The following is a 22,597-nucleotide window of genomic DNA, read 5'->3' as shown; positions in this document are numbered from 1 at the left end:
ACATGTGGACGAAAGTTTCTGACAGGATACTGGTCATCTATTGGTGCCGCTGTTCCAGTTTAACTGGTGATCAGGTTAACTGGTGATAGTTTCTGTCTCCAGATGTTTCGTCGCAGATTCGTTCAGACCAGAGCTGGCTGTGTGTGAAATAAAGATACTAGATAAAGAAAACCTCGCCGACAGACATCGCGATCACTACTTAATAAAGTCTATATCCATGTAAATATGATCTACAGACAGTAAAAAGAAATGTGCTGGCCGAAATAAAAAACACGTATTTTTATGAACGCTGAGAGGATTGGAAATGATGGAATCCAGAGATAAGATTAGAGATCACAGTCTGACTCATCGTATCACCGATCAGATCGATAAAAATCTTCACAAGAATGTAAAAAGGATTACAAAAATATAACACAAACTACCTGCATAGTATAATCACTTAGACTGTACAGTACTGGAAGTATTCTCTTCCTCTGCAATGTCTCTAAAAGTATCTTCTGCCATTTCTAAACCAGCCAGGGCTTCTGGGAAGACACAACTCACACAAATATATTGTTTGTTTTGAGCAGACCGGATCCGTTTACTTCCATTTTTATTTAATATTGTCAGCGGTTAACCTCTGAAATGACGGTCAGGACGGAGGACTGAACAAGTTTTTGTTGTTTTCTGAGAGACTAGTTTTGATAATGTGGTCTCAGTTTGTTCCGATGTATTTTATCAGATCCAGGTAATGTTCTGCTGCGTGTTGTTCTAATGGGAGGCTGCTGAGGGTCGGAGTGTTTCTGTGAACAAACCCGAGTTAAGCTTGAAGTTCTTCCCTGGATCTGTTCCACTGAACTCAGACTAACACACAGCAGTGGACGTGCTTCTACGTTGTGGGTTTTCTTGGTGAGACAGTAAGTAGTTTTGTGTCTCGTTATTAACCAGGCAACCTGTGTTAAGTGGTGACTATCGCCAGTTAACCTGGGTGTGTTTCCTGAACAATCACCAGGTGTTAAACACCTGACAGGATGACAAAGATCTATGTGGATGAAGCGGGATGTTTGTTGAACTGACGATGAGTGAGACTGTGGTCTCTAAGTTTACCTGGATTCCATCGTTTCCAATCCTCTCAGCGTTCATAAAAATACATGTTTTTTATTTCAGCCAGCACATTTCTTTTTACTGTCTGTAGATCATATTTACATGGATACAGACTTCATTAAGTAGTGATGCTGACGTTTTTCAGCAGGTCTTCTTTATCTAGTATCTTTATTTCACACACAGCCAGGTCTGGTCTGAACGAATCTGCAACGAAACATCTGGAGACGGAAACTATCACCAGTTAACCTGATCACCAGTTAAACTGGAACAGGTGGGAATCGCCAGAGTTCTTCACATTTTAACACTTAAAAGTACTTCCTTGGAATATTAAAGCAATTTTGTTCACACTGAGATCATGAGCTCTCAGTGTGATGCATAGACTCCCTCTAAATAAGAAAAACATGTCTTTGCTGCTTTCAAAGTATGCGGTGCGGAGTTTGGGACAGAGAAGTGAAGTCAAGTTGCCACAAGTTCTGACTTTCATTTCCAGTTCTGTCTGTAGCTTCCAAATGGGAAAAGGCTTTTTTTGTTTAAACCTTAAAATTGATAAAAATGCAGCCTTTTTTTCTTTCTCTACTTTTCGTTTTTCAAATTAAATTGTTAAACAAAAAAACAAAAAAACAAAATGATTATTTGTTTTTTCTCATTTTATTTTGAAACGTAAAAACGAATGAGCGAACCATACATGGATTTACCAATCTACCAAATGACCACATTCATTCGGTGGTTGGGTTCAGTTCACCAACCATACCCACATATGATTACTGCCAGGCTTGCTGAATCTAAATATAACTTAAATAGAACCTATATGGCAATGTAAAATAGGCAAAAGGGTCTCAAAACCAGCACATGACGCCACATTCTAAAGATATTCAAGAACAGATGCAAAACAAAGTCATTGACATTTATCAGTCTGGAAAGGGTTATAAAGCCATAGCTAAGACTCTGGGACTCCAGAGAACCACAGTGAGAGCAATAATCCACAAACAGAGAAAACACGGAACAGTGGTGAATCTTCCCAGGAGTGGCCAGCCTGCCAAAATTTCTCCAAGAGTACATCAACATCAAAAGAACTGCAGACCTCACTGGCCCCAGTTAAGGTCAGTGTACATGATTTCACAAGACGGAAGATACTGGGTAAAAATGGCAACTGTGGGAGAATTTTTAGGTGCAAACCCCTCTTGACCAAAAAGAACATAAAGGCTTGTTTGGCATTTGCAAAATAAATAAATAAATAAATCTAGGTGAGCCCCAAGACTTTTGGAATAACATCATGTGGACTGCTGAATCAAAGGTGAAATTTTCAGAAGACGAGGGTCCCATTACATCTGGTGTAAAGCTAATACTGCATTTCACAAGAACAACATGATACCAGCAATGAAACATGGTGGCGGTGGTGGCAGTGTGATGTTTTTGGAAAGCTTTGCTTCCACAAGACCTGGATGACATCATAATTGATGGCGCCATGAATTCTGCTCTCCATCAGAAAATCTTCCTGGAGAATATCCACTCATCAGTTCATGATCTAAACCTCAAGCGCAAATGAGATATGCATGACAATGACTCAAAGCACGGAACCAAGTTCACCTCTTAATGGCTCAAAAAGAACAAAATGAAGAATTTGGAATGGCGGAGTCAGAGTCCAGACTTGAATCCAATTGAGTTTAGCTTGAAAACCATGTAATGTGGCCAAATTAAAACTAGTCTACAGAGAAGAGTGGGCCAAAATGCCTCCATAGAGATATAAAAGACTGATGACAAGCTATCACAAACATTTAACTGTAGTTGCTGCTGTCAAGGGTGGCCCAATCAGCTATTAGGTTGAAGGGGGCAATTGCATTCTCACAAGGGTGAGATAGGTTTTTAAAAAATCTTTAATAAGTGTATTCATTTATTTAATTACAAAATTCATTTTCTGTTTTGTGGGCTGTCTGTCTAATATAAAATCTGTTTGATGATCTGGAACACTTAAGTGTGAGAAATGTGCAAAAACAGAAAACATCAGGCTAGTACTTTTTCACAGCACTGTATATCTAGTAGATTTTCCTGTTGGTCAGCATTACTTGGTGATGAAAAAGACATCTACAGTCACGCAAAATAATATTTAGATCCCAAATTGTTGGTTTTGTTGACATACTTGCACAAACATTTGATCTTCAAATTCCTTAAAAGTTTACAGTTACTGTAAAGGGTATGGCGTGTAGAAATTAACTGAGAAAACAAAAAAGCAGGGTCAAATTCCTTGGATGTGTTTATATGTTTGGCCAATAGAGCTAATTCTGATGTACAAAACTGCAGCCATGCCAGGGGACAAAGTTGGTATCTGAATCAATATCAGTATCTGAAACCAAATGTGAATTTGCTCCTAATCTGCTCTTCTGTTCCTGGGATATGATGATGAATAATGGTCAGCAAAATGTTTTCGCAGAAATTTACGATGTTACAGTTAAGGTAAGCTTTGGTTGTGGAATCTTGTCAGAGTGGAAAAGAGTTTAAAAGATCTCCAAATTATTTCAAATTAATCATTCCACTTAATGAAAATCATCTATAGATTGCAAAGATCTCAAACAATCAATCCAGGACTGATTGCCTCAGTAAATTCAGCCCACTGGAAGAGTGTTTGATGCAAACATTAATCTTCAAGAACAAAATTTCACCCAGATTCACATGCAATTGTAACTTTTGGTGTCAAAGTGCTGCACATAGAATAAAAAAAGAGATTGCACAAATTTTACCTGCATGGGAGGCATGCCAGGAAGAAGCCTGTGCTGTCACAAAGAATGTTAGAGCAGAAATCCAGTTTTCAGGCCTTTTGGAATAATATAAATCAAAGATAGAGTAGTTTGACTACAGTAACAGGAGCGAGAGTTAGGTGCAAACCAAAAACAGCTTTTCAGGAGAAAAACTGAACACCACTGTGAAACTGGTGAAAATGTTGTGGCTTGGGTTTACTTCACTGGGACTAGGTAACTTGCAGTCACTGATTTAACTATGAAATTTTCATCATTGCCAAGAGTGATTGAAGATCGTTTGAAGCCATCAGTATGAAAGTTGAAGTTGAATGGGATGTAAAACTGATCATAAACACACCAAGAAGTCCACTAAGAAATGGATGAAATATAAGAAATGTAGGGTTATGGAATTACCTCATCAAGAAGCAAAAAAGCCCTTCAGCATCTTGCAACTGAATGACATTTCCATACAAAGCTGGCTTAAAATTGCCATAAACCAATGCAAAAGACTGGTGGACAACAATGCAAAAAGACAGACACCACCATTTTGTAATGCAAAGATGTGGGGTCGGTCTTACATAATGGTCTGGTTACACTTGATTATTCTTCAGCTTCCAAATCCTCAGTGAAACTTGACATTTTCAGTGTTGTAGGGCGTTAGTTTGGACGTTGTTGTCATCGTTTCCCTTCGTGAAGTTGATTTTGAAAATAGTAACACATACTAGCAGAAGGGGAGGAAAAAGCCTCATGACATGCACAGCCAATAGCATATTTTTCCCTACAGCCTATATCCAGTGAGTGCAAACTAGCAAAACATCTATAAGTTTGGATTTCTGCTACAAAGGTCAATACTAAGAATATTTTGTCGATGGAAGAATATTATATCTATTGATGTTTTACATAGAATCAATTGTTTGCTTGCCCAAAAGTGTGGGAAAAAAAGACCTAAATTTGCAATGGATATTCTTACTTTTCCTACATGTGTTGTCAGTGGATTATCTGTTCGATGCACAGTTTGGAATTATAGATTCCATGCAAATACTCTGCACAATTACCATAGCAGTTGTGTCCCATTTCAGACACAACAAGAAGACTACCCTCAACAGGAGTGGTTGGTTTTTCTATTATCAGCCTGAGTTTGAATGGTTTTGAAAAGTGACCAATTATGACCTTTCATGGAAGGGTAGTGCTAGGGTTTCAAAACCTCTGAGCCAAGACATTATAGTCAATGACTGGCTGTTTGACTGTGACACAGGTGACTGCAATTTATATAATGTCTCTGACTGAAAGTCAAAATTGGCTCGTTTTGTCTTATATACTGTTTCAGAAAGAAGTGGCAAACTAGGGATTACAACCAATGATGTAGTGTTGAAATTTACCACCAGGAAGCTGCTCTCAAGGTGTATAAGGTGGCTACTATTTTATGTAATAATGTGTAGTGTATAAAAGATTCAAACAACCTTCTTTATTTAATGATGAACATGCCCAGACACCTAACAACCAGTAGTATATGCTTGGCTTCCACTAGTGACATCTAATAGGTCCAGCTTTTGTGAAGCTTTTTTTTAGGCCATAGATGACAACACAAAACACTGATACATTTGGTTTATATGATTGTCTTTGCAAGTTTTTAAAGACTAAACTAATGTAGCATTCAGAAGGAATGTACATGTCATGAATTTTGGGACATACAGTAGCAGTCAAAAGTTTCAATGAATGAGAAAGTGTGTCCAAACTTTTGACCGGTAGTGCACATCATAAGAAATCGTTTCAACCAAATTCAAGCAAAACAAGGTTGGATTTCTTTCACACTTGGTCGGGCCATTGGGAAGAAAGACACCCGTTAACCAATTAAACATATACTGTCTTAAAACCTTGAAATGGGACCGTGGTACCATTGAGCACTGGATTCAATGCTCTTGTGACATAGCATAATTCTTATCACAAATGTCTGGTTGACCAAAAGGACAATGTACAAAGAACTCTGCAGATTAATTTACAGTGACTGAAGTTAAAACAAAAGCAATGACAATACAAACATTTTTCCATGCATCATAGCAGAGCACAAACTATGGAATGACCGAGGTTGTGAAAACTTCATCACGCAACAACTGGTACAGTGAGTAGGGGAAGGGTGGGGAGAGGGGTGATGACCGCTCTGGTCTGTGAAATCAGCACAGCACAAAATAAGCTGTGAAATAACACATGCATACAAAGCTCTGACTAGGGAAGGACATGAGAAGAGAAATTTACCTGTGAACAAGTATGGTGGAGTGAAAAGTACAACTTGGTATACACAACATGAGAAAGATACCGCATGTAGACAAAATATTTTAAGTAGAACTTGTTGACTGAAGATTTCATTTTTATACAGATCACATCCAAGGTCAGTGAAGAAATATGCATGTACAAACATGCTGCCATACCATCCATCCATTATGTATTTTTATCTTTATCTACAGGTTGTCAGTCTATCACAGGATTGACAACCACGCAAACTGACACTCATTTTGTCATCACAAATCAACCTGTATGGTTTTGGATTGTGGGAGTAAGTTGGGTACACCCAACACAAGGAGAACATGCAAATTCCACAGAGAAAGACTATAGATTCAAACCAAGAACTTTCTAGTAGTAGTGCTAGCCACTGTATCACCATGCCCTTTATGCTTAAAATGAGATTCCAGCACACTACTGATTGGTGGAGTTCTGCTGAGATTTTTGTCCTGTTGGCAGATTCTCTCATCTTTCTTGCTTTGTCTTATTTGTTGTGCTGCTGTTAATTAAGAAGCTCCTTATATTTATTGAGGTAACGTGTCAGTCAGTTAACTACAGGGTGAAGAAGCCACAAAACAGCTGAGACAAAAAAAACAAGCAAACAAAAACACAAATAACCAAAACAAATGTACACAAAGATGGTAAAAGCTGTGACTTCAGAATGCTTGGATATATTAAAAAAAAAAAACAATAATTAGTTTTTGTGTTGATGAATGACTGACTAATATTTGACTAAAATAAATACCCTGTTTTTTCTAATGATTTTAACTCAGCATAAGCAAAGTCAGATGCCAATATTAACACTGGTGCAGACTGATTGGCAAAATAGTACAAAACAAGTAGTCTAATCATTTTGCTCTTAACATGGGTCATATTAGACTGAGTGCTGATACTGGGAGAAAGTGCAATGGTGCTATACCACATTGAATAGAAATTCAGTTGAGATATGTTGTTCTAGACAAGATACTTTGGTATAATTACCTACTAGTATTGCCACCATTGTACTCTGCTGATAGCAGGACAAAACTCAATCAGTAATCAATCAATCAATCAAAGTTTATTTCTATAGCCCTTTACAACAGCCCAAAGGGTGACCAAAGTGCTTCACAGTGAAAAACAAGAAAATAACTTAAAAACAATACAGTAACTTAAAGCAGGACAAACAATCACACTCACACCTACGGGCAAATTTAGGATAATCAATTAACCTCAGCATATTTTTGGACTGTGGGAGGAAGCCGGAGTACCCGGAGAGAACCCACGCATGCACAGGGAGAACATGCAAACTCCATGCAGAAATCAGCCGTGTAATTCAGTTTTAAAATTCATAAGACAAACTTACAATGCTTTGACAACAAACAAGCCATATTTTTTGAAACTCGTAACAAATGTTGAACATATAAACATAAAAAAAAAAAGAAAAGTGCTGCTCACTGACATGTAGCCTATTATGACCCACATATTTGGAGAATTTATATAGTAAAATTTGCTACTATAAAATTCAAAGTATTTTCACTGGGTGATTCGTATTTTGTCTACCCGCTGCAGATAGATGGACAGATGAATAGGAAGGACTGGGGTACAGGAAATGTAGGGATGGGTTGGTAGTCACCTGAGTTGTAGGTTTGACCTTGGTCCATAACTGATACTGTCAGACAAAAAAAAACACAGAGGCCTTTAGCAGTGGACTAGTATGTCTACTTGTCTAAATGTAGTGAACTAGCATAGAGAAAAATACAGTTCGTATGTAGTTGGGGTTTCTGAAAAAAAAATGTTCCCATTAACAGCTGCTGATGTGATCCCTGTCATTTGTGTTCTCTTTCAAAATTTTCCTTCTAGCTCACTGTTTAAGAACTCAGAACATGTGTGTGAACAAGGACCTTAGTATTCTATCTAGAATAAAACAATGACTGGTCAACCATATTCCATGAATATTCTGCAGGTACTCATTCCAATCTGGTTAACACTCCTTGAAGGAATATAGCAATAGGGAGGAACTCATTAGTGAAATTGCTCTGCTGAATCTTAGCACTCAGTAGAACAAGGTTAGCCATCTTTGCCTTATGGAAAAACAAACTAAAAATGAAGAGCTAGTGGAAGAGAGTCTAACCTGGAAGTGGATTGAACTGACTAACCACTGTCCGCGAGAATGTGTTTGAGAGGAGAAGTGTAAGTCCTGATCAGGACTTATATTTACGGTGTCCAGGAGTATGTATCACACAGTGGGAGCTTATTTAGCTGAAGACACCTCTTTAGCAGAGATACTGCAATGAAAAGACTGAAATAAGTGAAGAGGGGAAAAGTGACAGAAGAGACACAAAGGGACATTGTACCTTCATTTTCGATTGTGTCGACTGCATCATTGACCAGTCGAATGACAGTCACTATGGAGGCTTGTGGAGGGAAAAAAGCAGGAGATAAGTTTTGAAATACAGACATCAAGATGAAAAAATGCTTATCATGGTGTTGGTCCTTTACCACCTGTGGCATTGGTGGTGATAGCTGCCCAGTGATATTTGCAGAGAGTCTGCCTGCTCAGATTTATTTCTGATTGTGATGTTTAGGGGAAATGCACACAATATTGTTCATGCATACAGACATAGATTAGGTTGAAAAAAATAAAACAAGCAAAAAGAAAACATTGCCAACAAAATTTAACAGTTTAGCCGTTTAAAAAAATTAAGACATGCAAAGAAAGCCACATAAAATCAAAACAATATAAAAGCAAAAACCAACAGCAACACAAGCATACTTCAATAGTTTTATCTGATTTTGGTGCAGAGACTATTCTGTGAGGTGTCAACAACCAGCCTTTAGCAAGCACAGGAATGACAACGGCAACAACATTGTCATGGCTATGGCAAAATTCACAGTTGAGTAACTGATTATTAGGAGCACAGAAACATTTTGTAATGATGACTTCCATGAATTACAAGTAAAGAAAATATAAACAAATGCACAACACTTGCACAAAAGCCACAGCCACCAACATGACATTTTGAAGCTGCAAAACTCCTTTGCCTCAGTGAAGGAATGCTTACAGTGGACAATGGTGCGTGTGTGTGTGTGTGTGTATATATATATATATATATATATATATATATATATATATATATATATATATATATATATATATATATATATATATATATATATATATATATATAATATATATATATATATATAGTTAGTGCTGACAAAATTATTGGACCACCAACCAGTGTAAAGTGTTTGCCACCGCTGCCCTAAATTAACAATATTGCTGATTACAAAAATATTTTTTAATGTTTCTGTAATGGTTATTCTGCCAGTATATGCAAACTCTTTAGCTTTTTAATCAAAATGATATCTTTAATGCTATAATAGAATTATTGTTGTTATCCAGAAATTCTCAAAATTACAGTTTTATAAAAGAACAGAAGAAAATAATAAAGGACATTATTATTTTTTGATTGAGATGCCAAATGACAGTTGTTTGCTTGCATTCCTGAATAGAAAAACTAGTTTAAGTGGGTGTCTGTTGTTCTTGATTAATGTGTTACTTCTAAGACAATTCCAGTGTGCTGCTTCAAATTTGGGTACATTAAACCATGAATTCAGTTTGAAATTCCTCACTCTTGTTGAAAATGGTGAAGCATAGGGAACTCACTGAAAAAGACAAAGTCCAAATTAAAGCATTTCATGATGTTGGATGGTCTTTTGAGACAAGACATAAAGTGTCTCACAGTATGGTCAAGCATGTCTTGGACTCAGACTGGAATGCAGAGACTGGTACTTACAAAACGCGCCAAGGAAGAGGCTTAAAACAAAAGCTATCTGAAGCAGATGTCAGACACCTCAAGATTTTAAGTACTAGAGACAGAAGGAAAACCACTGCTGATCTTCAGGCAAAGATTAATGCTTCTAAATCAGAATCTGAATAAGTCTCCAGAATGACCATAACGAGATGACTGAAGGAACAAAGCTTAAAGGAAGAATAGCTGCTAAGAAGCCATTGTTGAGGCCTGCAAACATCCAAAAATGCCTCAAATTTGCCAGGGAGCATGAACACTGGACTGTAGATGACTGGAAGAAGGTATTCTGGATGGGCAAGTTTGAAGTCTTCGGTCAGCATCATCGTGTTTATGTTTGCAGAAAAGCTGGAGATCATTTTGATGCCAGATGCATTGCACCCACAGTGAAAAATGGTGGCAATTCCATTATGGTATGGGGTTCCATTTGTGGAAATTGCAAGGGGAAATTAGTTAAAACGGATGGCACCATGATCAATAGGTTCTACCACAACATCTTGGTGCATGGAATCCCGTCTGGATTGAACCTGATCGGTCGTGGGTTCACATACCAAGAAGACCAAGCATACAACAAAGCTGTGCAGACTACTTGACCAAGAAAAAGGAATCTGGAGTACTGGAACTGATAGATTGGCCAAGTAAAAGTCCAGACTTGAATCCTATTGAACAGATCTGGGATTTATTGAATAATAATAATAGATGGCACAAAGGCTTCATCCAAAGCAAGTATCTGGGAACAGCTAGAAAATATTTGGAACTCAATAACAAAAGAGACTGTGGAAAAGTACACAAAAACAATGCTAGGAATAATGCAAGCTGTTATCAAGGCCAAAGGAGGTCATACAAAATACTAGGATTTTTGGTAAATATATGTGAATAAGGACTTAAGGGCTATTTAGTTGTTCCAGTTTGTTATTTGCTTGAATAATAGCAATACATTTTTTAGTTTGAAACGAGATTTTGACAAATTTCTAAAATATTTGATATTTGTGTTTTGTCATTTCTCAGAAGGTGGTCTAATACATTTGTTAAGCACTATATATATATATATATATATATATATATATATATATATATATATATATTACTAGTCAAAACCTTGGACATTCTCATTTAATGATTTTTCTATATTTTCATGAGTATTTACATTGTAGATTCTCTCTGAAGGCATCAAAACTAAGAATGAACACATGGACTTATGTAGTAAATTAAAAAAGTGTGAAATAAGTCAAAACATGTTTTGTATTTTAGATTCTTCAAAATAGCCCCTCTTTGCTTTAAATACTGCTTTGCACACTCTTGGTGTTCTCTCATTGAGCTTCCTGAGGTAGTCACCTGAAATTGTTTTTACTTCACAGGTGTGCCTTGTTAATTTGATTAATTTGTGGAATTTCTTGCATTCTTAATGGGGTTGGGATCATCAGTTGTGTTGTGCAGAAGTCAGGTTGGTACACAGTTGACAGCCCTGTTTGACAACTGTTAGAATCCATATTATGGCAACAACCAATCTGTTAAGTAAAGAGAAATGACAGCCCATCATTACTTGAAGAACTGTAGATCTGTCAGTCGGGAAAATTGCAAAAACTTTAAATGTACCCCCAAGTGCAGTCGCAAAAAACATCAAGCGCTACAATGAAACTGGCTCACATGAGGACCGCTCCGGGAAAGGAAGACCAAGAGTCATCTCTGCTGCTGAGGATAAATTCATCTGAGCACCAGCCTCAGAAATCACAAGTTAACAGACGTCAAGTTAGAACCCAGATAAATGCCACACAAAGTTCTAGTAGCAGTTGATGTGGAGAATATTTCACATCTCCACTGTTCAGAGGAGAATGCGCGAATCAGGCTTTTAAGGTCAGATAGCTGCTAAGAAACCACTACTAAGGAAAAGCAACAAGCAGAAAAGATTTGTTTGGGTCAAGAAACACAAGGAATGGACATCAGGCCAGTGAAAACCTGTGCTTTGGTCGGATGAGTCCAAATTTGAGATCTTTGGCTCCACTCACTGTGTCTTTGTGTGATGCAGAAAAGGTGAATGGATGGTCTCTACATTGCATGGTTTCCACTGTGAAGAATGGAGGAGAAGGTGTGATGGTGTGGGGGTGCTTTGCTGGTGTGACTGTTGGAGATTTATTCAAAATTGAAGGCACACTGAACCAGCATGGCTGCCACAGCACATTGCAGCGACATTCTATTCCATCCAGTTTGTGTTTAGTTGGAACATCATTTATTTTTCAACAGGACAATGACCCCAAACACACCTCCAAGCTGTGTAAGGGCTATTTGATCAAGAAGGAGAGTGATGGAGTGCTGCGTCAGATGACCTGGCCACAGTCACCTGACCTAAACCCAATCCAGATGGTTTGGGATGAGATGGATCGTAGAGTGAACGAAAAGATCCAACAAGTGCTCAGCATCTCTGGGAACTCCTTCAAGACTGTTGGAAAATAATTTCAGGTGACTACCTCATGAAGCTCATCGAGAGAAGGCCAAGAGTGTGCAGAGCAGTAATCAAAGCAAAGGGTGGCTATTTTGAAGAATCTAAAATATGAAACATGTTCTGACTTATTTTACATTTTTTTTTGTTTACTACATGCTTCCATATGTGTTTATTCATAGTTATGATGCCTTCAGAGAGAATCTACAATGTAAATAGTCATGAAAATACAGAAAAAACAATAAATGAGAAGGTGTATCCAAACATTTGAATGGCAGTATATATACACGCAGTTCAAGCATAACATTATGACCACCTCCCTAACACTGCTTTAGTCCCCCTTGTGTTATCAAAAATGCTCTGAACCATTGGCCTGGACAAGAGGACCTCTCAGGGTGTCCTATGGGGTCCGGCACCAGGACGTTGGCAGTGAATCTTTTGGGTACTCTGGTTTGTGCTGTGGGGCTTCTGTGAATCAAGTTTGTTCCACTGCATCCTGTTGATGCTTCATCAGAATGGGGTCTAGGAAGTTTGGAGGTCAAATCAATGTCTTGGGCAATTGTCATGTTCCTCAAGATGTTCCTGATTGTTTGATGTTTTTGCGATGTGGTGGGGCACATTTTCTTGCGGGAGTAGGCCAGTGACATTTGGGATGTCCATTTGCATGAAGGAGTGTGCTTCTTCTGAGACAATGTTTATTCGAGTGTCTAAGTCTCATCAACACAGATGCCAAAATCTAAGTTTTCCAACAGAACACCGCATAGTGCCAATATGATCATATGATCAATGCTATTCACTTCACCTGTCAGTGGTCATAATGTTGTGACTGATCGGTCTGTATACATATATATATATATATATATATATATATATATATATATATATATATATATATATATATATATATATATATATATATATATATATATATATATATATGTATGATTTTGATTTATTTGATTGTGTAGGAAGTAGGAAGAGACAGGAACCACTGATAGAGAAAAGCAGCAAACAGGAGGAAAATGAAGCAATGCGGCATTTGCCAAAACTTTTTGACAACCAGGGCACCAGGTAAAACATCAATATGACCTGAGCAATTACCATAAAGGCTTTAAAATCACATATTGTAGTACTGTATTGTAGCTTTTCTGAACACAGAAGATAAATAGTGTGCAAATGGAACATTTTTTTTTGATAGTGATGTTAGATAAAATATTAGGGCTCATCTTCTGGGAACAAAAAACATCTACAGCAAATTTTACATAAATCAGGTGATTATGTTGACAATGGTACTGATTCTTCTCCATTTTTATTCCTGTCTACACTTGCGTTCACGTAAATCATGATCACAACTTCAATACTATCTCAGTTTCAAGTCTGCATTTAGCTAAGCATGGTCCCAGTGTAGCTGCTGATTTGAAATGAAAATGCTTAAATGTGTTGATTTTTAACACTATAGACTAAAAAAAGAGTTGGAGTGGCAGCAGTCGGTGCATCTTTTACAGCAGTCATGATGTTGCACAGCTCTGGAGAGCTGCCCAGCTCTGTGGGAGGTGGTCTAGTCTAATATTGCATTCTCTTGACCACCTGCTAACAGGGCTTTTCTTAACATTTCACATAAATGTTAAGGAAACTCTATATTAGTGCCACTTTCAGCATTGGAAACCAAATGCCGTCACCTTTTCATTAACATATACCTTCAAATATTCTGGTTTGTAAAACATGGTGAAACACAAGGCACACCCAGGGAACATGAGTTCTTCTTTCATCTTCATGGGACACTCGAGATGACAGTTTAAGTTCCAGTAGTGGATACTCCATACACTTTCTGTTCTGTTTACATGTTGTCTATTTCTCCTGCCTTTTCCTCACTTTTCCTCTAGAGTATATATAGACACACACATGCAGCCCTCTACAACTGCTTCTATTGAAACTGAGTGATTGGTTCAATATTTTTATGTTAACTCTAAAGGTGACTTTTTATTTTCTTGTCTATGCATGGCAGGCATTACCTAATTAAAGAGTTTAGAAACAGTTAAAGCAGAAATGTAGTTTACTCCAAAAAATTCACATTTTGTCACAAATCCAGATGTGAAGAGTCGTGCTGGTTTGCATGCATATTTGTGAGCAAAAGGAAGTGACATCAGTTGTAACTGAATAATAAACTAGCACACAATGGGAAACCTGTTCAGAGAGTCATGAAGCACTCTTTCTGTGACAGAGTTATCTTACCATTGTCATCACAGGAATCAGACTGGAAGGAGCTTAGTGACTGGACCTCTGAGTTAGTGCCTTTGTTGCTCCCAGAAAAACACGTTACTTCTTCTGCCAGGTCAACCATCTTACCTGCAGTGAGAGGTCAGGTTGTCAGGAGGGTCTGATTCCAAAGGTGGATAGTATGAAACATTATTCATTTACATATCAGTGAAGGAAGCATTGATGGAGGAGAGATAGTATCAGTGTCTGCGTTGCATCAAGTATATATATTTTAAGCAGCAATCATCTCAGCAGCAGGTTAATCAGGGTTTTTACACTTAGGGTAAGGATTAGTACATTGTTACAGTACATAAAATAATTTTTTGCCTCTGTTTAAGGTGGTAATGCTTCACTGGCATTTAGTTTTGTTGAAAGCTGTCACATTATCCAAGTTTCTCAGCTTTTTCATATATAATTGAGGCTCTGTGTAGACCCAGTACACATACATATATATACATATATACAGTTCAGCTGTAGATAGCTAAATCAAATTTGACAAAGTTGTCTTTTTTTGTCTGCAAGTCCCACTCACAAGTGTGTTTAGACCTAAATTTGGGGATGTATTGCACGATAGCTGACAACAACATGGTGGCACAACCGACGATAGCGGCGGCCTCTCTCAGTGGAAACACAGTGCTTTCGAGTGTTAGTGAAGCGAATGGTATGATTGAACAATGTGTGAAAGGAAAGAGTGTGTCTGTGCGACGGTATGAGCATCAGCTTCTGCTGGACATTAATAACAGAGTCTGTGGCTGTGACAAACGCTTGCTGAGTGCATTGGGCGAGCTTGGCCTGCTTCGCCACAGAAGCCAAGGCAGGCACACCCCAGGAGCACAGCCAAGGGTGAGGCACCATCAGCAGTGTGACAGGATGCAGAAGCGGGGCAAATGCGGCAGAGTCTGGGCTCGGCTAGCCACTAATCCACACAAGCCAGCCATACCCACATTCTTTTTGGCGAACGTTCAATCCCTTGACAACAAGATGGACCTCATCAGACCATGGAGAGCCGCCAACGAGATGTGAAGGACTGCTGCGCTACTGTTTTCACCGAGATCTGGCTGAATCAGAACATCACAGACGCTGCAATACAGTTGGAGGGGCCAATGCTACACTGAGCAGACAGATCAGCTGTGCTAATCAGCAACCAGAGAAGAGGCAGCCTGGCTCTTTACATCAACAGGCTGTGGTGTCAGGATTCCGTCTCCATTTCCACTTGCTTCTCACAACATATAGAGCTACTGACTGTGAAGTGTCGTCCCTTCTACCTGCTGTGGGAGCTGTTGGCTGTCTTCATAACAGCCGCCTACGTACCACCGAGTACCAACATGGAGGAGGTTATGTTGGAGCTCTACAACAACATCAGTGAGAAGCAGCAGGAACACCCAGATGCTCTCTTCATAGCAGCTGGCAACTTCAACCAGGCAAGTCTCACATCTGTTCTGTCTAAATTCTACCAACATGTAAATGTTGCGACTAGAGGAAACAACACTCTGGATTTGGCTTATACAAACATTAAAAACTCTTACAAAGCGGAACCTCAGACCACATAACATTTCCGCCCTGTAGCCCTCACACCTCTAGTGATGAAATGTTTTGAATGCCTGGTCATGCAGCACATTAAAAACTGCCTCCCTGTTGACCTGGATCCACTACAATTCGCTTATAGAACAAACAGATCCACAGAAGATGCAATTTGCACCTCATGCTGTCTCATCTTGAGTAGAACACCTACACTAGCTTTTTGTTCTCAGACTTCAGCGGTGCCTTCAACACCATCATCCCACAGCAGCTAGTGGAAAAGCTTCAGCTGCTAAAGGTGGACAACAGCATCTGTAACTGGGTCTACGACTTTTTGAATCAGCAACAGCAGACAGTCAGGGTGGGCAGCTGCACATCAAAGACCATCACAGTGAGCACAGGCTCTCCGCAGGGCTGTGTCCTGAGCCCTTTGCTCTTCAGCCTGCTCACCTTTGACAGCACTGTCAGATTCTGCAGCAACCACATCCTGAAGTTCGCAGATGACACGATGGTAGTGGGCCTCATTAAGGACAATGGCGAGTCTGCATACAGGGAAGAAGTGAAACAGATGAGTTCATGGTGCAGTTCCCACAACCTGTCCCTCTATGTGGACAAGACCAGTGAGGTTGTTTTTGATGTCAGGAGGGCTGGCAAACAGGATCATGCACCACTATTCATCGACGGGACTGCTGTGAAGAAGGTCAGCAGTATGAAGCACTTGGAGGTTCATATTATTGATGACCTCACTTCAACCACTAACACCTTGGCAGTCCTCAAAACAGCTCAGCAGCAGCTGCACTCCCTCCGCAGACTCAGGAAAACAGGCTTCCCCACCACACACCTCACCCCCTACTACAGGGGCACCATTGAAAGCATCCTGACCTATAGCTTCACCACCTGGTTCAGGTGCTGTAGTGTGAAGGACAAAAAGTGGCTTAACAGACTGGTCAAGACAGCCAGCAAAATCATTCGCGCCTCACTCCCCTTCCTGATAGAGGTATACTAGCAGCACTGCAAAAGTAGAGCCACCTCCATCATCATGGACCTGCTCCACCCCTCCCACCACGTCTTCTCCCTTTTGCAATCAAGGAGGAGATACAGCAGCATTGGCTGCAAAACTAGCAGGAACTGAATAGCTTCTTTCCCCAGGCTGTAAGACTTATTAATGGACTGTCCCCCATCCCCATATACACACCCACACTCACCCTTGACAGCTAGTCACCTGTCAAGTCAAGAGACTTAATGCACTTTGAGAGACTGGATTGTTTGTTTGTTTGTTTTTAAAATCAGATTTTATTGCTATCTATTAGTTTATTATGATGTTCATATTTTAATATGATGTATATTATTTTATTGATGAATTATGTTTTTATTGCACTACAGTCACTGATTGAGAAATGACATTTTGTTCTCTTGAGTATGAAAATGCACAGTGAAAATGACAATAAAATCTTTGACCTTGACCTTGACATTATCCCTGTGGTATGTGCCCTGGCCCCTAAGCTATCGGATTCCCTAGAGACTAGATTTCATTTGTTCATATCAGAAATTTATGCTCATCTACATATATTGTTAGGTTCAGTACTAGGATCAAGCAACTTTTTAAAAATATGATGAAAAATAATGTTATTTCAATGTACCAGATACATATTTAATAAAATCTACATTTATTTTGCCGTGTATATAATTGTTTTTTCTCTGTGCACTTATCTTCATTGGAACAAGAACATTTTAGGAATCTGTCTTAACTAAATTTAAGGTTGTGGCTAAATGTACAGTAACTAGCTGAGGTCATAAGGTAAATACAAGTAACTTGCAGTTATCCGTTACTTCAAAAATCTTAACATCTTAATTCATATTATAGCCATGTCTACATTTAAAGTCTAGAAAATTAAATGAATGTATTAAATATATTTGACGTCAATATTGCATTTTAAGCTGATGAATGACTGCTAATACTTCTCCCTAGAAGACACAAAAAATTGCTACTTCAGTTCTTACTGCTGTAGCAACTAGACCTAAATTCTGAATTAAACAAAACAAAACAAAAAAATGCTGGACAGCATGGTGGCATTGTGGTTACCACTGTCACCTGTTGACTGAGGGTTTTCTGTGTGCAGTTTGCATGTTATCCCTGTGACGGCTTACTCTCAGTCCAAAGACTTAAGTAGGTAGTATAACACACACTCACCCTCATCACTGTCCCATGGGCTCTTGCATATGGAGTCACAGTCTGAGCGACAAGGTGACACTGGTGGCAGGTTGGGGGCCACACTGCACACCACCACTCCTCTCCTGGTGGTTCCTGACAGGATTCTTGGTGACTCTGGGTGAAAGGTACTCATCTCTGTAAGCTCCACACTGCGCCCATCTGTCATCTTCTCCACCGTGGACCGTGGGTCTCCTTGGAAACAGGGTGTGTATGCCATTGGCCTCACAGGGACTTGTGGCGGTCCCATCATCCCACCTCCTCCCACCATAGCGGTCCCCATACCTGGCTCTGAGTAAAGGTTAAGAGGGTCTCCTGATGTGCAATGTAAGGTCTTAAACTGAACACCATTGGCCTTGTTGAGGAGTGCTGCAGTGGCCGGGTCCTGGACCAGAGATAGGTTGTTCCGTGAGTAGTTCTTCTGGAAAACCTTCTTGCGGAATGCGATGAAGAGGATGATGAGGGTAATTATAACAAACAGCACCACAGCAATGCCAATCAGCTCTTCCTTGCCAACCACAGCATGGCCAGCTTGCATGTCTGGGACGACGACAGACCGAAGGCTGCATCGCTGGCCCACAAAGCCTGCTGTACAGTTACAATAGAAGGAACCGTGAGTGTTGACGCAGGTGCCGCCATTCTCACACTCACCCTCTGGATTGCTGCGGTCACATTCGTTCACATCTTCCTCACAACTGCAGGATATAGAGAAGGAGGAAAGAGGGAAAAAAAGACTTGTGTAAGATGATAATGTAAGAATAAATTTGGACTTCTCAATTACCTGCTCCCAGAAGGATTAAAAACCAGAGTGAAAGGGTAAATTGAAATGCACCAAGGATATACTACATGAGAATAAACATAACACAACTTCCTTGTCTTTATTATGATTATGATGTGTGTTTTGTTGAAGCAGCAAACTAAACAGTGGCTCTATGTGTGAGCTCATCTGTGTCATTGGCATTGACCCAGACTGACCCTGTATCCTGTCAGGGATTATTTATAGTACAAGTCATTACTGAAGTTATCTGAGCTGTTGTTCAACATCCACAAATGCATGTCTCTCTCTTGCTTTGGAGATGGTCATCTGGATTCTGCTGCTGTTTGATGTTGCAGATATTTAATTAACTCAGAGGAAAGATTTTTTTCACGTTTTCAGACAAACACTGGCGTTGACATGGAAAAAGCCTTTCCTAAACGACTTTGCATAATTCAAAGTACAGTTGCCTATGTGTGTCTACCTGTTGATGAGAGTGGGTGAGGTTAAGATTTGTATCATACCAAAATTAAAATGGAAATGCTACTCAGTCTGACCTAGTAAGTTTACCATCATAACTTTTGAGGAAAAGTTACTAGGGTGTGCATTCCATTCAAACATGAAGCCGGTACATTCAGTTGCTGTCAGCTGTTTCGAAAAGGTTTTTTTTTTTGAGGGGAAGTTCAATGTGTCTTGTGAAGTCACATTTTAAATTAAATGGTTAATTGTTAGGGAACCTTACCTAACCGCTTGGTGGCAAAATATTGCAAATCTTTTATACTCTCTCCACTGTACAAGAAACTAAAAACTAATTTTTGTATCTTAATCTATGTAACTGCACTATCATAGAAACTAAAATCAATGTTTTGTTTGTATTTTTTTCTTAATAAACTTTATGTTTTTTTTTTTTTTTTGGATACATGATTACTGTAATGGTAATGCTGCTGACAGCCTGAGGGCCAGTTTGGTAACCTTGTACAAAACACCCCTGGTTGTATCTAGTTATGCAAAATGCTACTCAATAATGCACAGAAGACAACGTAACAGTATTCGACGGGATTATTTGTTTCGGAACAAATATTTCAAGACTCGGAAAAAGATATTGTTAATTTTTACTTCTTAAGGTGGTGGTTCAGTGATCAGTACAGTCTAAATCCCATTCACCTCTGTTACACTGAAATGATGGCAGAAAAGTCATAGACATATCTCCAAACCTGACCAAACAAAACCAAAACTATCTCGATAGAAAGGTGCTGCTAAACGTGTAACAATGGGTGTAATAAAACATATTTTTTCCATAATGTGAGTGAAGACTTGCACTTCGGGTTTGTGTGGTTGCCTGGAACTTACGTCAGACCTCTGAAGCCTCTCCTGCAGCTGCACAGAAAGGCGTTGCCAATGGGTTTGCACACACCGCCGTTTTGACATGGGTTGGGAACACATGCTGTTATCTCCATCTCACAGTTCCCTCCAGTGTACTGGGGGTTACAATTGCATGAGAATCCTGATTGATACACAGGGAGGAGGGGAACAAGGAGTTAGGCTTTATTAGGAATGGTGGCCAGTAATACACACACAAAACTTTGGAAAAACACACACACGCCCCCCGCGCCCCCCGTGCAGAGCAGCGCTGGATCATTCCTGTTGTTGTTGTTCTCCACTGGACACACGGTGCGACCCCGGCGCAGCCTGCCTTTCCCCTCAGCCGCCCTCAGGAGTGAGGACGTGGACCCCTGCCGCCCTCTTACAGAGAGGGCATGGACTTTCCCCCTGGACTACCCCAATGTGAGCCCCCGGACTGCCGCTCCCCTGGAGCCTGACTTTCCCCTCCCTCAGATGTCGTCAGTTTTTGGCCTGAGTGCCATTATAGTGTATTTGTTAATAAAACCTGATTATTTGTGATCTGCCTGCTGACTGCTCTGTGTTGCTCTCACTTTGGGTTCAATTTCCCCCCGCCTCGTGACAACTTCAGACTGTCTTGCCATGTTTATCACATTTTCAAGCATCAGGTTTTTGTCCAATTGTATCTGTTCGGCTAATCTTGTATCTCTCAGTCCAACTACAATGTGATCCCTTATTAGCTCATCATGGACTGTTCCATAATTGCAGTTTTCAGCAAGGGCATACATACAGTGCAGTGAGTCTACAGTCTCAGTAGCTTGCTGCACTCTTTGATTAAACTTTGCTGTTTCATATATAACATTTTTCTTGGGAACAAAGTACATTTCAAAAGACTGTTTTACCACATCATACTGTTGTCTCTGTGCCTCCGACAAATCTTGGCTCAGTAGAATATCATCTGCTTAATCTTCCATGCAGTAGATCAATGTGTTTACTTGATTAGCTTGCGGAGCTAAGATGCAGATTACTGACCAGTCTGAATCTCTCAGACCTCCAGATCCATCCTTCCCAATCCTAGGACTTTAAGAAGTCAAATCCTTCAGGTGGTTGTATGGTGAACGTAACGCTAGGACGAGCGTTAGCCACCGTAGCATTTGCATTGCTAGCTGCTGCCTCTGCATTGCCATCTTCACTCATCTCGCTGCCTGCAGATGGAGACTTTTATGCACGGCTTTTCCAACTGCCCATTCATTACTCTACCTTTTACAGGAATCCCACTTCTGACACCATGTCGTGTGCATATACTAAATAATCCAGGCTGAAGTTACAACTCAGTGGCTTTTTATTTTGCGGTTAAAAACACACAAAGCCATATACTGACATCAACCAAGTACCATCACATAAACTGGAACACAATGAAAACAACTTTTAAAATAAAAGCATGGCAGTGTAAATTTGGATTCCACCAACCCACTCACCTAAACATTGCAGCTCAAGCAACCCCCAACCTGACCTGTATCCTGACACACTGCAAAAATTGCTCAGGTATGGCCCGGGGAACACGACAGAGCTAAGGCGTTTACCCGGGTTCCATACTCCCCAGATCCAATCCTATTGAGCAACTGTGGGATGTGCCAGGATATGCCTGGTCCCATCCCGCAACCCATAGGACCCACAGAATTCACTGCCACCATTCCGGTGCTACAGGACATCCCCAGAGGTCCTGGGTTCATGTTCCGCTGGGTCAGAGGAGTTTTAGCAGCATAAAGGAGGTCAACACAATATTAAGAAGGTAGTCATAATGTTATACCTGACCGGTGTATATACACATATATTGTCTTGTTAAATGGAAGTTACACATCCTTTGCTAACACTTCATCCTTGATCAAAGCTGTCAAGTTTTTTCATGAGCTAATGCTATTGTCGCTATTGTAGTTATTGTAGCCGTGTGTCAGCTATTGTAAAAAACTACACTTAAACCACTTGACATGTCAGAGAGACATGGTTTCAGCTCTCCACTGTCATTCTCTTTTTTGGAGTCGGATTAACTGGCAAACTGGTGTCTGCCAGTTAATCTGATTCATTTTACAATAATGTCACAATTTTCCAGCAAAGTTAAAGAAGACATTTATTAAACATTATGAGTACATTAAAGTGATATGTTAACCCATTTAATTTGCAACTAACACATAATAAAAG

General features: G+C 39.7%; 1 protein-coding gene across 10 annotated transcripts in view; it reads right to left on the bottom strand.

Annotated features, from left to right (window-relative positions):
• Window positions 1-22,597, bottom strand: part of fat3a (FAT atypical cadherin 3a) — a 251,252-nt gene that overhangs the window by 4,875 nt on the left and 223,780 nt on the right. For 4 of the 10 annotated variants that reach the window (XM_055012369.1, XM_055012370.1, XM_055012371.1 and 1 more), the window contains 6 exons: window positions 20,408-20,561; window positions 18,286-18,998; window positions 14,553-14,666; window positions 8,426-8,485; window positions 7,705-7,740; window positions 3,819-3,851 (listed from right to left, as the gene is read on the bottom strand). In XM_055012369.1, the coding sequence (XP_054868344.1) occupies window positions 3,819-3,851; window positions 7,705-7,740; window positions 8,426-8,485; window positions 14,553-14,666; window positions 18,286-18,998; window positions 20,408-20,561 (1,110 nt within the window). The remainder of the gene's footprint in view (window positions 1-3,818; window positions 3,852-7,704; window positions 7,741-8,425; window positions 8,486-14,552; window positions 14,667-18,285; window positions 18,999-20,407; window positions 20,562-22,597) is intronic. The other 6 variants (XM_035947739.2, XM_035947742.2, XM_035947753.2 and 3 more) reach the window with 3 other exon arrangements.

Source organism: Amphiprion ocellaris, chromosome 7 (assembly GCF_022539595.1).
Source record: "Amphiprion ocellaris isolate individual 3 ecotype Okinawa chromosome 7, ASM2253959v1, whole genome shotgun sequence".
NCBI classification, from domain to species: domain Eukaryota; kingdom Metazoa; phylum Chordata; class Actinopteri; family Pomacentridae; genus Amphiprion; species Amphiprion ocellaris.
Note: the sequence above shows the minus strand (reverse complement) of the source record. Positions and strands in the feature narration are given on the sequence as shown.